Source organism: Mandrillus leucophaeus, unplaced genomic scaffold (assembly GCF_000951045.1).
Source record: "Mandrillus leucophaeus isolate KB7577 unplaced genomic scaffold, Mleu.le_1.0 Scaffold117, whole genome shotgun sequence".
NCBI lineage: Eukaryota > Metazoa > Chordata > Mammalia > Primates > Cercopithecidae > Mandrillus > Mandrillus leucophaeus.
Genome location: NW_012099987.1, coordinates 986,172 through 1,001,962, shown reverse-complemented (window position 1 = coordinate 1,001,962; position 15,791 = coordinate 986,172). Strand labels below are relative to the sequence as shown.

Here is a 15,791-nt window from a genome sequence, read left to right as displayed (position 1 = left end):
GTCTTGCTCTGTCACCCAGGCTGGAGTGCAATGTCACAATCTCAGCTCACTGCAACCTCAGCCTCCCAGGTTCAAGCAATTCTCCTGCCTCAGCCTCCTTAGTAGCTGGGATTACAGGTGTTTGCCACCACACCCAGCTAATTTTTTGTATTTTTAGTAGAGACGGGGTGTTGCCATGTTGGTCAGGCTGGTCTCAAACTCCAGACCTCAAGTGATCCACCTGCCTCGGTCTCCCAAAGTGCTAGGATTACAGGCGTGAGCCACCACGCCTGGCCCAATAAAAATAATTTCTAAAATAATAATAATAATAATTTCTAACCCACAACCTACTAGAGAAGAAAGGAGGCTGCTGTGGATAAGAAGCTTAATGGAGCTTTGAGGCTCAGTGGATGTCTCTCAGCGCCCCCTACTCCCAGGACCATCTTATTGATAGTGGTTTTGAAAACAAGAGAGAATGCTTTGGAGGAGAGCAGAGAACTGGTTATCCTTTCAGTGGAGACAGGGAACAGCTGGGTGTGACATCCTGGCTTTGTGTTTACTTGTCAGGGTGTGCCTGGTACTCACATGATGCTGAGTATGTTTAACTTTTGTTTTCTTTCTTTTTTTTTTTTTTTTTGAGACAGAGTCTCACTCTGTGGCCCAGGCTGCAGTGCAGTGGCACAATCTTGGCTCACTGCAACCTCCGCCTCCCAGTTCAAGTGATTCTCCTGACTCAGCCTCCCAAGTAGCTGGGATTACAGGCATGTGCCACCATGCCCGGCTAATTTTTTTTTTTTTTTTGTATTTTTAGTAGAGATGGGGTTTCACCATGTTGGCCAGGCTGGTCTCCAACTCCTGACCTCAAGTGATCCACCCGCCTCGGCCTCCCAAAGTGTGTTTAACTTTTCTTGTCTTCAAAATGCAGAAAGCATCTGGGGACAAGATGACAAGATTTGAAGTGCCAATTGATACATTTTGTGCTTTTCCTGAAGTGTTTTTTGTTTCCTTCTCCTCTCCAGGTCATTTCTAACAACTCTGTTTTATCGTAGTTTGTAGGATAAAGAGCTTTAAAAAGTGGTCTAAAAGAGATTATAAATTGCAACTCCCCCTCCAACAAACAATATTCTACCACATAATTTTCATTATCAACCCCATGAGGGTGAGAAATTATTTCCTGAGAGAAGATCTCAGTTATGTCCATGGAGATAACGCAGTAAACAAACATGGGAGGTGATGTCTGGTTGAAACAATTTATAGGGGTCGACCAGATGTAGTTCAATATCCTGCCTAAAAAGGTTTGGAAAGTACAATAACCAAGTTCAGACAAACTACTGAATTTGAAAGAGAAAACAACAGGATGTGGCGGCTGGAGGCACAGATGTGAGGAGGGCAGGTCTGGATTGAGTTATACTTGCCTGAATGTCCTTGGCCAGTTTCTGCCAGAGTGCCTGATCCTTCCCATAGCACAAGAAGCTATGTGTGTAGACATTGTAGTCCTTGCCATAGAGGCGAAATTGCAGAGCATTATCTGGGGACTCAGTAGTCTGGTTTTGGGGTACAAAAGTGATTTGTGTAGAGGCTCCCCCAAGGTCCAAAGCTCCAAAGGTTTCCTGATTATTGGTTTCATACGGGACTATGCTGAACCACCTCGTTTTCTGAAAGACAGTACAGTTACCAGTGCTAGAAATCTCTGGACACTCTGCTTTTCATACTATCTATTGGAGTCAGGGATTTCCTAAGGCAAAGAAACAGGGGCATAAAGATGAGGCAAAGCTCACTAGAGGCTCCTGATCTACAACAGATTATCAGCAAGAAAAGAGGGGCTTCAAAGACATAGCTCAGACTGCCAGACATAGAAGCAGTGTAGTGTTTACAAACAAGAGGTCTGAGGCCAGACACATTCAAGTTCAAATTCTCGCTCAGTCACTTGTTAGTTGTACAGCCACGGGCAGAATAATTACCCTCTCTAGACATCGATATGGGGCTCTAAAATGGGGATGATGTAGTACCTCATACTGTTCTAAGGATGAAATCAGAGAAAACATGAAAAGTGCTGAGCACAGCACGAGACACATAGCAGAAGGCAAATGTTAGCTATTCTAATTTTTAATGATACATTTTTAATTTCCTTTATGCCTCCCTAAGGCAAACACATGTCTTCCTTATTCTCCCAGTAGAAGGTCTTGTAAGAGAATTACACCTCTAGTGACCCTTACAAATGTGACAGTAAATTCATTCATCCATCCATCCATGCATCCATCCATCCATGCATCCATCCATCCATGCATCCATCCGTCCAGCATTCATTCATTCATTCTGGCTAGTGACCCAAGTACTGCCTGAGATAGCAATGGCATTGGCCTCCAGAGAGCCACCTCCATGGATGCTGTGAGATATTCACCTGACTGAATTTGCCCAGCAGATAGTTGATAGTGATCCAGCCATAGGCACCTTCCTCTTGGCCGGTAATGATCCTGGCACCCTGGAAGTCAAAGGGGTAGTTGCTGAGGCTCCTCTCCACCACATCCAGAACCCTGTCTGCCAACTCTTCACTTTCCATCCTGTACAAAGGAAGAGCTGAGGTTATCATTTTTGCTTTAATAATTTACATTACCCATTTCAGCTATAGCATCCACACACTGCTACTAAGAAGTGAATCATAATACACTGGAATAAATGGAGAGATGGGGATCTTCGCATATGTCTGTCCAAGGAACCCTTCTTTTGGATGAGGCAGAATTAATCTTTTGTTTATCTCTCTCCAAATCCACATCCTTCCAATCCTTTCGTAGGTTGGTTTTCCTTAAAAATACCATTTTTGTTCTGAAGTTCCCTGGCTCAAAAAGTTATCAAAGGCTCTTAAAATTACCGTAGTGGTGATAGCTGGGTGTGGTTTGATGACCATACCTGAAGCTGCTGTGTGCTGTATTAGCTACTGTGGGTGGCTCCTAGCTGGTTACATGGCCAGACTCTGCTCCAGGTTTTTAATTAGGCTTCTAGTAGAAACCAGGTGGCAAATGACCTGGAATAGACATCCAAACTCCTCTGCTGCCAGCCTGGGAAAAATCTTCCCCATATTGTAACTCAGTTCTTGGGTCTGTTTGAGACTTTGAGACCTGAAGAAGGAATCTTCCAGGGTTGTCTTAATGAAGATGGGATGTAATTGCTTCCAAGATCTAGGCTACGCAACACTGGGAGTCTCTGAGCGAGAGGATGCTACCTTCTAGCTGGCATTAGGCCCCTGTCATCTCTCATCTAAATGGCTTCCACACCTGCCAACTGCCTTCCTTTTATCCCCAGCCTTTCTCCCCTCCAATCCATCTTCTCTACCAGTGTCACGAGTTGTGTAGTGTCTTTTAATGGCTTCCTACTCTCTCTAAGATAAACTCCAAACTTCCTAGCATGGCCCATGGGGCACTTTGTGACCTGGACCCTTCCTTTTCAGAATCCCACTCAGAATCCTGGCTCCACCACTTCCCAGGTGTGTGACCTTGGGTGAGTTACTTCACATTTGTAAGTCACAGCTTCTGTATCTTGTTAACAATAATTAATTTCATAGAGTTGTTATGACGGTTCAATTAAGTGCTTAGCGCAGTGCTAAGAACATAGGAAGGGCTCAATAAATATGAGCTGCTACTATTATCATCATTATTATTTTACACTACTCACCTATCTTCTATCTAGGCAGGACTACTTACAGTCCTCTGAATATGCGTCTCACACTTCCCTACCTTTGCACATCTGGTAGAACACAAGCTCCATGAAGTCAGAGACTTTGTCCTGTTCACTGTTGTATCCTAAGTACTTAGAACAGTGCCTGACATATAATAGGAGCTGAATAAACATCAGTTACTGAATGCATGCTGTCTGCTCTGCTGATAAAGCCATTCCCTGATCCTCGAACTCATTTTTCATGATTCAGTTCAGGCATCCCTTCCTCTAAGTTTTCCTGACCTCCTCTCACCCTGGGCAGGGCCAAATGTGCTCCCATAGCAGCTCTGAGCACTCCTCTATTAAAACACTGATCACCCTGCATTGAAACTGACTTCCTTGAGGGTTGCGTTTTCATATTCTGGATAGAGCAGGCTTTATATGCTGAATGAATGAACAGGTGAACAAATAATTCACACAGGTATCAAGTGATATAAAGATGTGCTAGTTGTGAATATTTATGACATGGGATGTCTATGAGTCTCCTCTTATCCTCTTCCTCCTAGCTATTGAGTAGCTACGTCTGTAGCCCCAAACCCCAGAGTATATGGGCCTAGTCTTTCTCTCCCTATGCCCCATCCCTCTTGAATTCCCCATAGGGAGATGCACAAGGGGGCTTTTTTTTTTTTTTTTTTTTAACATACATAAAATCCTATTCCTATATATGCTAAGAGTTTGGACATTTTATTCACTCACTGAAATTTCCTTTCTTAGGTATGGACTTGGGTGTGTAGAACTTGGGGTATTAGGGAGTGTGGACCTCTCCCATAGCTTCAGAGGCTCTTTCACTGCCAAGCCTAACTCCCAGATACTCTTGGTCCCTACATGCTGCTATACCTGAGCAACCGCATGCCTGCCGTGGCTCCCAGGTAAACGGGTGTCTCTTGGTGCTGGGACCTTGGAATCACTTCCCTAGCTCTTTCCATGCAATCAGTCAGGTAAATGCCTATTTCATTTACTTTCTGAACATATTTTGAGATTCCAGGACCTAGGAAAAGATGTAGAAGATAACAATCTTTTAAAAAAAATTATAAAACATACCTTAACAATAGTAGATCAAAATATGGTGTTTTGAAAAAAATACAAGAAAACAATTTCCTGATATACTATACATTAGGTTATTATACTTAGAGGATAATTCACCGGACCTAGCCTTGAGAGGATTTAATTTCCAAACTTTAAGTTGGGTCTGTCCAGTGTTCAATAATTCTGCCACTGGATGGCGCAATTTCATATTCAATTGCATAATGTTCTCAGACTTTAATGGGAATCTTATAGATAGCTACTCCATTAGCTGCTTTTTGATATTTCCTCCACAACATTGTAATTAATGACATTAGTTCCTAAAAGATCTAAAGATGACACTTAGGATAAAAATTAAGCAGCAGACAAATTGGCTTTTACTGAAAAGATGAAAGCTGCTACTAACTAGCTATCTGATCCTGGCCAGCACCTTAAAGTTTCTGAGGTGGAGCTGCTTCCTATTACAAGAAAGAGAAACAGAATCTACATCTCCTCAGTGACTTTTCCACTCTGATATCCTGCCTCCCTAGCAAAACTGTTTTTCCAGTTTGAGAGCAAAACTGACTGTTGCTATGGAGGATTAGAGCCAAGATTCCTTAAGCTTTTTGAAGTTATAACAACACTTTCATCTCACATTAAGATAAACATCTTCACTATCAGTGCTTCATAGCAGAGTAATTGCTTTAAAGATAATTATTTAAATAAGTTATCCAGATCATTCACAGGTTTTCAAACAGCCTAATAACCATGAGAAAATCAGCGCTAAGTTACCAGCTAATTGTTTTGATTCAGAAAATTTGTGTTCAATATTTGATTAACTAGAGAACTCTCTCTTTTGAGAGGGAAAAATCCTGCATGTTAGGCCAAACGCTCATGGGTTAAGTCTCAGAAGAAAGATATCTTCTAGATTTTTTTTTTTTTTTTGAGACGGAGTCTTGCTCTGTTGCCCAGGCTGGAGTGTAGTGGCGCAATCTCGGCTCACTGCTACCTCTGCCTCCCAGGTTCAAGCAATTCTCCTGCCTCAGCCTCCTTAGTAGCTGGGACTATAGGCACGCACCACCATGCCCAGCTAATTTTTTTGTATTTTTAGTAGATACAGGGTTTCACCGTGTTAGCCAGGATGGTCTCCATCTCCTGACCTTCTGATCTGCCCACCTCAGCCTCCCAAAGTGCTGGGATTACAGACATGAGCCACCATGCCTGGCCCTTAAAATAACTTTTAAAAATGGAAGGCAGTGGGTTAAATAAAAGCCAATAAAATGAGGGATTTGGGCTTTAAGAAAGGCTAGAAGTACTGTCTCAGTATTGATGGAGCCAAAGTCCCAGTATTGATGGGCTACTGGGTAGAATGACTTGCTCTCTTGGAAATATCTCCTCTCTACTACTTTCTTGATAAACTATGAAAATTAGTGGATTCCGTAGCCTATCAAACTAAAAATCAATTATCTTCTAGGATCTAGGCTATTGGTCTGACTAAAAATAAACAGTGGGTTCCCAGCTCAAAAGGCTAAGAGAGAGAAAAGTCAGAGAGATTGTGGTACAATGGTGCATGGTGGGGTACTGGGTAAAGGGAGTGAAAGCTGAATGTCAACCACTCTAACTTATATTATGACCTTAAAAGAAAAAAATCATTGATATATAATCCAGCAGCTCAGAGTAGCAGGAAGCCTAGAGTGTAATTAGGGAACCTAGATTCTTGTCTCAATTCTGTTGCTACTTTCAAGGCACTAATCCTCCAGGTTTTTGTTTCCTTCTCTGTGAAACAAAATTTAAACGATCTGTAAGTTCCTTTTCCCAGCCCTAAGAACCTATAATTTGGTCTTTCCTCCCTAAACAGAGGCTGAAAGCTTTGAAAAATGTCTTCCAAGCTGTAGATCAGGGTACAAAGATTAAGAGAGCAATATCTGAACCAGCCGGATTGGCATCACCTAGGAACTTCTTAGAAATACAAATTCGCAGGCTTCATTCCAGATCTGCTGACTCAGAAACTCTAGGGGATGGGGCCCATCATCTGTGTTTTTGACAAGCTCAAGCAGTTTCAAGTTTGAGAAGCACTGGCTAAGATGTAGACTTGAAGTTAGGCAGAACTTGGTTTGAACCGCAGCCCCATCACTTACTAGCTTGAGTAACAAACAAGTGGTATAACCTCTCTCAACCTCACTGCCCCCATTTTTAGAAAATTAGTATAATAATACATACCTCAAAGGGAGATTATGAGGGTATACTTAAGTAACACATGTTCGGTACTAAGTACATAGCATGCAGAAGTGTTCTGTTGATGGGAGCTACTATTAATTATATTTATGTGTGTTTATTCTTAGGGTTTGATCATTAAGGACTGATTTCAATATGATTTCTGTAACGATAACATAACAGCAGCTGCACTGTGTTCTTCACTTGGCTTCCTATGCTTGGGGCTCCTTTTTCTCTTGTGTTCTACTGGCCATACACCTCTCATGTTCTCATGCCCCACTGTCGGCCTCCCATTCCCTTGGTCGTCATCTTACCTTTAACCCTGCATTCTTCTACTTGATGCACCACCCCTGTGTCATTTTCCTTTTCTGCTGGCCACTTATAGATGTATAAACTTGTGTGAGAAGAACCCGCATCCAGCACAATCCCATACTGAAAGCAAAACAGACCAAAAACTTAGCAGTATCACATCACTCATCTCCATATTAGGCTTGCAAGAGAAAGGACTGGAATTTTCAAAAACATGAGGAGAAAGTATTTGAGAGGAACATTGAGGAGATGGCACTGGAGTCACTTCGATCACAAAATCTACCAGGATACGAACCCTGCTAGAATGGGGCTGTTCATGCTGGTTGCATGTTAGAAATATTCAGACCTTATGCAGAACAGGGCCCAAGAAGCAGTATTGTTTAGAAGCTTCTTAGGTGATGCTAATGTGCAGCCAAGATTCAGAACCACATGCTGAAGTAGCTGAGACACTGTGGAAGGAACAGAAAGCCATTAATCTATAGTCCCCAAATTTGTCTACACATTGGAATCATACGGGAATCACCTGGAAAGCTTCAGTGGCTACTGATGCTTGTGTCCTAGACCCAGATACTGTGATCTAATTGATCTGGTATGTGTCCTGGGCTTTGAAATTTTTATAAGGTCTCACATGATTCTAATGTGCAGGTAAGTTTGGGAACCACTGAGTTACTCCACTGAGTGCCAGTAAGACATAATAAATATCTTCATCTAATTTTAGTTCAATAAATGCAGAGTTTGTTTTAAGGAGAGGTGTAAAAAACAGTAAATGCACTCACTTTTAAATTATGAATATAACTGTAAAATTGTATTTAATATATTTTAAAATATATGTACTTAAACTTCATGTTTTTGGCTTTACGAGTAGGGGGAGATGAAAAGAAGAAAAAAGGAGGAAAGAAATTTGGCAGAGGAGACGGATAGATGACAGCAGGAGAAAGAACTAGATGATCAGAAGAGAAAGAACAAGTCACCATGTTGTATTTCACGAGTGCACTAAATGTACCAGGCAGGTATTGTATGAAGCAACCTGTATGAATTATCCAACTAAACTCTCAGAACAGTGCTATAGAGCAGGTACTATTTTTACCCCTTCTATATAGGTGAGAAACTAAAGTACGAAGAGGTTCAGTAATTTCCTCAAGATACACAGCTGATAGGTGACAGAACCTGGACGTGAATCAAAGTCAGACTCAAGACTTTATATCCAGAAACACAGAAGCAAGAGCTGGGCAATAATTTTCAAATTGGTGCCCCCTTTTAAGGACATGAAATGAGGGGTAGCTACAGTAAAGTGTGCAAATATTAGGCATACACCTCAATAAATTTTTGTATATGTGCACATCCATATAACCACCACCCAGATCAAGATACAAAACACATTCTAGCCCTCACAAGGCTTCCCGGTGCCCCTCTCAGTCAGTTACCACTGTCTTAACTTCTCCCACCATGTATGAGTTCTGCCTGTTTTTAAACTGCAATGCATGAACTCACATAGTATGCCTCCTTTATGTCTAACTTCTTTCACTTTACATTATGTAAGATGAACTCAAACTGTGTGTATCAGTACATCATCTTTTTCCATCACTGCAGAGTATTTCATTATATGGATATACTATATTTTTATCCATTCAACTGTTGATGGACATTCGAGTTATTTCCAGTTTGGGGCTACTGGAAATACAGCCGCCTGAAACATTCATGTGCATTTCATTTTGTTGAAATAAGTTCTCATTTCTTTGGGGGTATTTACCCAGGAGTAAACTGCTCAATGCCCATTTTGATAAACTGATAGTCATCTTTGGTTACATCCCTGAGCTTACTCAGGATTAAAAAATGCCATGATTGAGTAATGACATCTGACATGAACTTGGGAGAAGAGCATGATGGCACATGTGCTTTTTAATCTTCCTTAGAGAAGAAACATAGAGGGAAGTAAATGGGGAAGCAAAAGGAAGAGAAGCAGGAGACGCTTCTGAAATGTGAGCCAATGACTCTTGTCACATGGCTGCTTATTTAAGCTGCAGACCTCAAAATGTGGTCTGCCACTTTAAAAATGCTTAATTTAGCTGTGTGTGTCTGTGTGTGTGTGTGTGGTGTGTATATGTGAATCTCCCTACATATATAAGTTAGGTTGCATGAACAGAAGCAGTGGTCTGGAAAGAGGAACAGTAGAAATGACCTTGTTTGGTTCGTGGAGACACCAATGTGTGGGCCCCAGTGAAGACCTGAAAATGTAGGTGGCAACAGGTATATATATCACCTGCTATGAATCTAAGAGACTCCAGGGAGAAAAGAGACAAGAAATAGGTTTAAGAGACCTCCCTGGACCACTGGGAAAAGCTAAAAGTAGAGCCTATTGAGTGTCAAACCCTATTCCATTTCACTAGACCAGGGAGTATCACCGTACAGACCTTGTGAGGACCCTTGACCTGCCATCACCTCCACCGTGTTCTCTTCCTAGTTACACACAGTGGGGATTCCCTCCAGTAATTAGCATTATGCCTTTAGAAAGAAAAGGGCCTGTAAGCTTTGGGCACAGCAAGGAAGCAAGCTGGACAGACTCCTCTACAGCTAGGCCTGCAGTGAAAGGAATCCAAGAAATGGCTTAGGTGGTGGCCACTGTGGGCAGAGAGGAACACTGACTGAGGTCTGGGGCCACTGGACCCGTGAGAAACCTCCCAGAGTGGAGAAAAAGGCTCAGGAATTACATGGCAGAAAATTCTGTTGTTCCCTAACAGGGCCCCTGATTACTTCCTGCCAGAAAATGTTCCAACCACAGCAGCATATGACAAACACTGGCAAGGTATAAGCAGCAAGCAGCCTTTATCTGGGATCAGGACATTTTATTCTAACATTGTTGATATGAAAGTCATTCTTCCCATAGAGCCAAAGAACCAGGCTTGCTTTTGTCAGCTTGTTTTCTCTAAGGCCTTACACAGTGAGGTGGTTGAGAAACAAAAGCTTTTACTACGTCACATTTGATAAGTGTTTGAGAAGGGGGTAAAGCATATTTTAATGCAGAAATTGAGGACATTTCCTCTTGTGTACACAGTACACTAGCATGCTAACCTGTGCGACTGTGCTAAACATTTTGTCTTCTAAAATGGCTTGCAGAATAAAAAACTGGCATTGTTTGCTGCTTGAGAGACAGATAAAGCTTGACTGAAAGTTCAGTTTGAGCATTTGGGGAGTTTGCCTTTCTTTGTTACAATGTCCATCAGAGCCCAGGTAGCCACAACGTTTTGTTCTCTTTCCACCACACTAGCATTTTCCAATGCATGTTCCAGAGAGTACGAGGCCTACAAGGGCTTCAGTAAATAAAGCTTCCCAGAAGTTTGGAGAATGTTCATGTTCTCTCTGCCTCCTGGGCTCACAAGCCCATTAGCTAGCGAATGTCTCAAAGACTAGCAGTGGAGAAACCCAACACTTCTCTGTAGCTCATATTTAAATATTTCCAAAAGTCCCTATGAGTATATCCTTTAAAGAAAACAGCAAGATTTGGGTGGTAAGGAAGAGATCTGACACTCCCTCAGGATTATTTCAATATTATTTTCTATTTTAAGAGTACTAAAAGTTTCTTAAATATCACTCATAAAATGAAGTTAAAAAAAGATGTTTAAGATTCTACCAATTAGATATCACTTTTATTTTTATTTATTTCCTTCCAAGTCTTTTTTGAATGCATAGTATTGCCCAAAGAAATTGTAGAATTAGAAAAAAAAACTATTCTAAACTTCATATAGAACCAAAAAAGAGCCCAAATAGCCAAGGCAATCCTAAGCAAAAAGGATAAAGCCAGAGGCATCACATAACCTAACTTTAAACCACAAAGCTATGATAACTAAAACAGCATGATATTAGTACAGAAATAGATACATAGATCAATGGAACAGAAGAGAGACCCTGAAATAAAGCCACACACTTAAAACTAACTGATCTTTGACAAAGCTGACAAAAATAAACAATGGGAAAAGGACTCCCTATTTAAAAAATTGTGGTGGGAAAATTGGCTAACCATATACAGAAGTATGAAACTAGACCCCTAAGTCTAACCATATACAAAAATTAACTCAAGGTGGAATAAACACATAAGTGTAAAACCCTCAAACTATAAAAGTCATAAAAGAAAACATAGGAAATACCCTTCCAGACATTGGCTTCAGTAAAGAATTTATGACTAAGTCCTCAAAAGCAAATGCAGTGAAAACAAAAATTGACAATTGGGACCTAATTAAACTAAAGAGCTTCTGCACAGCAAAAGAAACCAGTGACAGAGTAAACACACAACCTACAGAATGGGAAAAAATATTTTCCAACTGTGTATCCAACAAAGGACTAATATTCAGAATCTATAAGGAACTCAAACAACTCAACAAGAAAAAAATAAATAACCCCATTAAAAAGTGGGCCAAAGACATAAATAAACACTTCTCAAGAGAAGACATACAAGTGACCAATACACTTTTGAAAAAATGTTCATCATCACTGGTCATCAGAGAAATGAATGTTAAAACCACAATGAGATACCATTTTGTACCAGTCAGAATGGCTATTAAGAAGTTAGAAAATAACAGATGCTGGCAAGATTGTGCATACAAGGGAATGCTTACACACTGTTGGTGGGAATGCAAATTTATTCAGCCCTGTGAAAAGAAGGTTAGAGATTTCTCAAAGAACTAAAAATAGAATTGCCATTTGACCTAGCAATTCCATTACTAGGTATATACCCGAAGGAAAACAAATTATTCTACCAAAAAGACACTTGCACTTGTAAATTTATCATGGTACTATTCATAATAGCAAAGACATGGAATCAACTCAGGAGTCCATCAATGATGAATTGTATAAAGGAAACATGGTACATATGCACCATGGAATACTATACAGCCATAAAAAAGAATGAAATCATGTCCTTTGCAGCAACATAAATGCAGCTGGAGGCCATTACCCTAAGCGAATTAACACAGGAACAGAAAACCAAATACTGTATATTCTTATAAGTGGAAGCTAAACGTTGGTTACACATGAACACAAAGACGGGAACAATAAACATTGGGGATTCCGAAAGAGGGGAGGTAGGGAGGAGGTCAAAGGTTGAAAAACTACCTATCAGGTTCTATGTTCACTACTTGGGTGACAGGATCATTAGAAGCCCAAACCTCAGCATCATGCAATATACCCATGAAACAAATCTGTGCGTGTGCCCCATGAGTCTAAAAAAAATTTAAATTTTTAAATTTTTTAAAAGTTGTATATTATTTTTATACAGTTGTAATTTTACTGTGCATACAATTTTGTTCTAAGCTGGCTTTTGGTTATGCACATAATGCATGATCAACCTAGCTCATGAAGATCATAACCGAATGAAGGTCGGTTATGATCTTCATGAGCTAGGTTGCATGAACAGAAGTGGTGGTCCAGAAAGAGGAACAGTAGAAGTGACCTTGCTTGGTTCATAGAAACACCAATGCAGGGGCCTTGGTGAAGACCTGGAAATGTAGGCGCAACAGACCCTAAGCTCACTGAGACTGGAGGCCACGTAGAAGTAGGGCGGATCTCTCCTTAGGATGGAAGCAATTCTACCTACACAAATGTCATATAGTTCCAGGCTTCTGGGTAAGTCTCTTTAGAAGCAGAAAGAAAGAGAAACTAGAGCATCAGTCAGCCTGCTTCCTGGCTCCACAGAAGTAGAATATTTCACCCTCTTCTCATTCAGAAAATGGTGGAACTGGCCTGCTTGCAGTTGCCCATAGGTCTCATGGCTTCTGCTCCAGGGCCTTTACCCAGAAAGCCCTTCATTTGACATCTCAGCCTTCTCTGACCTCCTGAGTTTAGATCCTACCCTCCTGATCAGAATGCCTGTATTTTCCCTCTAAAGACAGTACTGGTCACATGGTATAATTACATATTTATGCAGCTATTTGATTAATATCTATCTTTCTTATTAGCTTGTAAGCTACATGAGGGCAGGTCTACTTTGTTTACCACAGTATATACAGCATCCATGACGGTATATCCTACTATACATTAGGCACAAAGAAAGAATTCAACAGATAATTACTGAATCAAATGGATAAATGAGGGGGTTGGAACTGGATGGTTCCTAAATTCCTTCCAGCCCTAAGAGTTTAATTTTCATTGTCTAATATAAAGTAGTACCATTGGAGTTGTCCTACACCTTCCCCAAAAAGCCCATAAGACAGATGCTATGGTTTGACTGTTTTCCCCTCCAAAACTCATGTGTTGAAAACTTCATCACCAATGCATCAGCATCAGGAGGTGAGCCCTAGTGGGAGGTATTTAGGTATTCAAGCGCTCTGCCCTCTTAAATGGATTAATGCCACAGTTAAATGGGGTTTGGGAAGTGAGTTTGCTATCTCCTACTCTTTTGCCATGTGAGGAACAGCATTCCTCCCTCCAGAGGATGCAGAGTTCAAGGCATGATCTTGGAAGCAGAGACCAGGCCCTTACCAGACACCAAGCCTGCCAGCACCTCGATCTTGGGTTTCTTGGCCTCCAGAACTGTGAGAAAATTAATTTCTGTTCTTTATATTGATAAATTACCAAGTTTGTCGCATTCTGTTACAGCCACACAAAACAGACTAAGACATCTGGTAACACAGACAAGTGTGATCATTAACTTCTCATGGTCCCTTCAGACGCAGTGTGTCTTCAAAAACTTTCTTAAAAGTTCCTGTAGCTTTAATGGTAACTTCAGCAGCCTCATCAGTCTGTCTCAGTGAGCTTGGGTTTATATACAAAGCTTATAATTTTGAGTAAGACTCTAGTACTCTATAAACAAACCAGACAGCAGAGATGCTAGCAGGGCCTATAAACATTTAGAGACCATTTTCTTCCTTTCCTTTTTCTTTAATTAGAGTTACTAGATCTTTAATACAAACCACAGTTCTGTTATTGTTTTATTTTTAAATTGCTGTAAAACATACATAACATAAAAGTTACCATGTAACTATTTTTAAGTGCAGGTTTATGGTATTAAGGATATTCACATTGTTGTGCAACCACAATCTATCTGCAGATGTTGCTTTTTAAAACACACATTAAAATCCAATAGAGTAAAAATAATACAAATATTTTCCAAGAGTATTTGAGGTTGGAAATCAGAGCAAATCTTTCCAAAGTCTCCATAAAAAGATAAAATCACAAATGCTTTATCTAAGAACAGCACTTTTATAAAGCAGATGCATGAAGAAAGGTCATTACCCTTTAACAGAAGTTGGAAATCCTGCAGAGTACTGGCTCAGTGACCATGACACACTAATAGCTAAGGGCCTTCCACAGGACATCTCTTGATTAAAGCAGGTAGTCTCCATTGAGGACCTCTGATGTGCTCATCACTCTGACAATTAAGTCACTTGTATTATTCCATTTAATTCTCACAACCATCTTCTAAGTAGGTACTATTACTATCTTGCTTTTACACAGAAGGGGAGGCATAGAGAGAATTTTTTTGCCCAAAGTCTCAACTAGGAAAGTAGCATATCTGGAATTAAAATCAAAGTGGTCTGGTCCCCAAGCCTGCATTCACAGAAGAGGCAGCGTTTAATGAAGGGTAGTTGTTCGGTATTGGGTCAGTCTGGTGCTTGTGTGACAGAGACTCAGTGTGTGCCAAAATGTGGAATGTTTGTGCTAAAAGGAATATCTGACAATCACTAACTGCCACTGTTCAGTGATGAGTAGACAAGGAAGTGGGGAACCAAGCAGACGTCAAAGCTACCTCCCCACCTAGGTCTACCAGAACAAAGGTACTTTCCCAGGGGAAGCCTTGGGTACAGCTAATGGCTCTTCAGTTCATTAAGGCTATATTTTGTTTTGTTTTGTTTTGTTTTTTTAAGTTCTCATTGTGTCTCACAGGCAGTGGTTCATAGACTTCAGTGGCATGAGAATTCCCCAGGATGCCTGCTAACACATGTAGCTTCTGAGGCCCTGCACTCTGGAGGTTCAAACTGAGAAGTCTCTGAGGGTAAGAGTGGGCAACTAGGATCTCTAGAGAACTCTGAGACAGAGGTCTCTTTCCCACACTGACATTGCCTGGCTACCAGGCTGGTCCTGGGCTCTTCACATACAAGGAGGGAGCAGTTTTATCTGTTCAAGGTGCTTACTCTATTCAGTCAGCAAATTTCTCTGGAGCAACTATCCAAATCAGTTGTGCTGGCTGTAATTTAACATTTATTTTATGATTATTTGATTAATGATTATCTCCCTCATTAGACTATAAGTTCAACAAGGGTATAATAACTTTGCCCATCTTGCTCACTAATATATGCCAGGGCCTACAATAGGGTTGATGTGCAATGACTATTTGTTAAATGGATGAATGGAGTCAATGAATACATAAAATGCACACAAAGACAAATGAAATCCATTCCCTGTCCTCAATGTGCTTATAACCTTTTAGGTAGCTGGGCAAGTAAACATATCAGAACAATAAAGAGTTCTTGCTGTGTTATGCCACATGTGGCCCAGGCATGAGGCCACCACCTCCCCAGCAGGGCTAAACCCAAACTAGGTCAGGCAGGAAGATGACAAGACTGGATCATCAGCATAGGTGGGCT

The 15,791-nt window shown here is 40.8% G+C and overlaps 1 protein-coding gene across 6 annotated transcripts in view; it reads right to left on the bottom strand.

Annotated features, from left to right (window-relative positions):
- The window catches only part of ENTPD1 (ectonucleoside triphosphate diphosphohydrolase 1), a 174,626-nt gene that overhangs the window by 18,869 nt on the left and 139,966 nt on the right, over positions 1-15,791 (bottom strand). For 4 of the 6 annotated variants that reach the window (XM_011999954.1, XM_011999944.1, XM_011999962.1 and 1 more), the window contains 4 exons: positions 7,221-7,338; positions 4,528-4,678; positions 2,381-2,540; positions 1,395-1,634 (listed from right to left, as the gene is read on the bottom strand). In XM_011999954.1, coding sequence (XP_011855344.1) covers positions 1,395-1,634; positions 2,381-2,540; positions 4,528-4,678; positions 7,221-7,338 — 669 coding nt within the window. The remainder of the gene's footprint in view (positions 1-1,394; positions 1,635-2,380; positions 2,541-4,527; positions 4,679-7,220; positions 7,339-15,791) is intronic. The other 2 variants (XM_011999977.1, XM_011999982.1) reach the window with 2 other exon arrangements.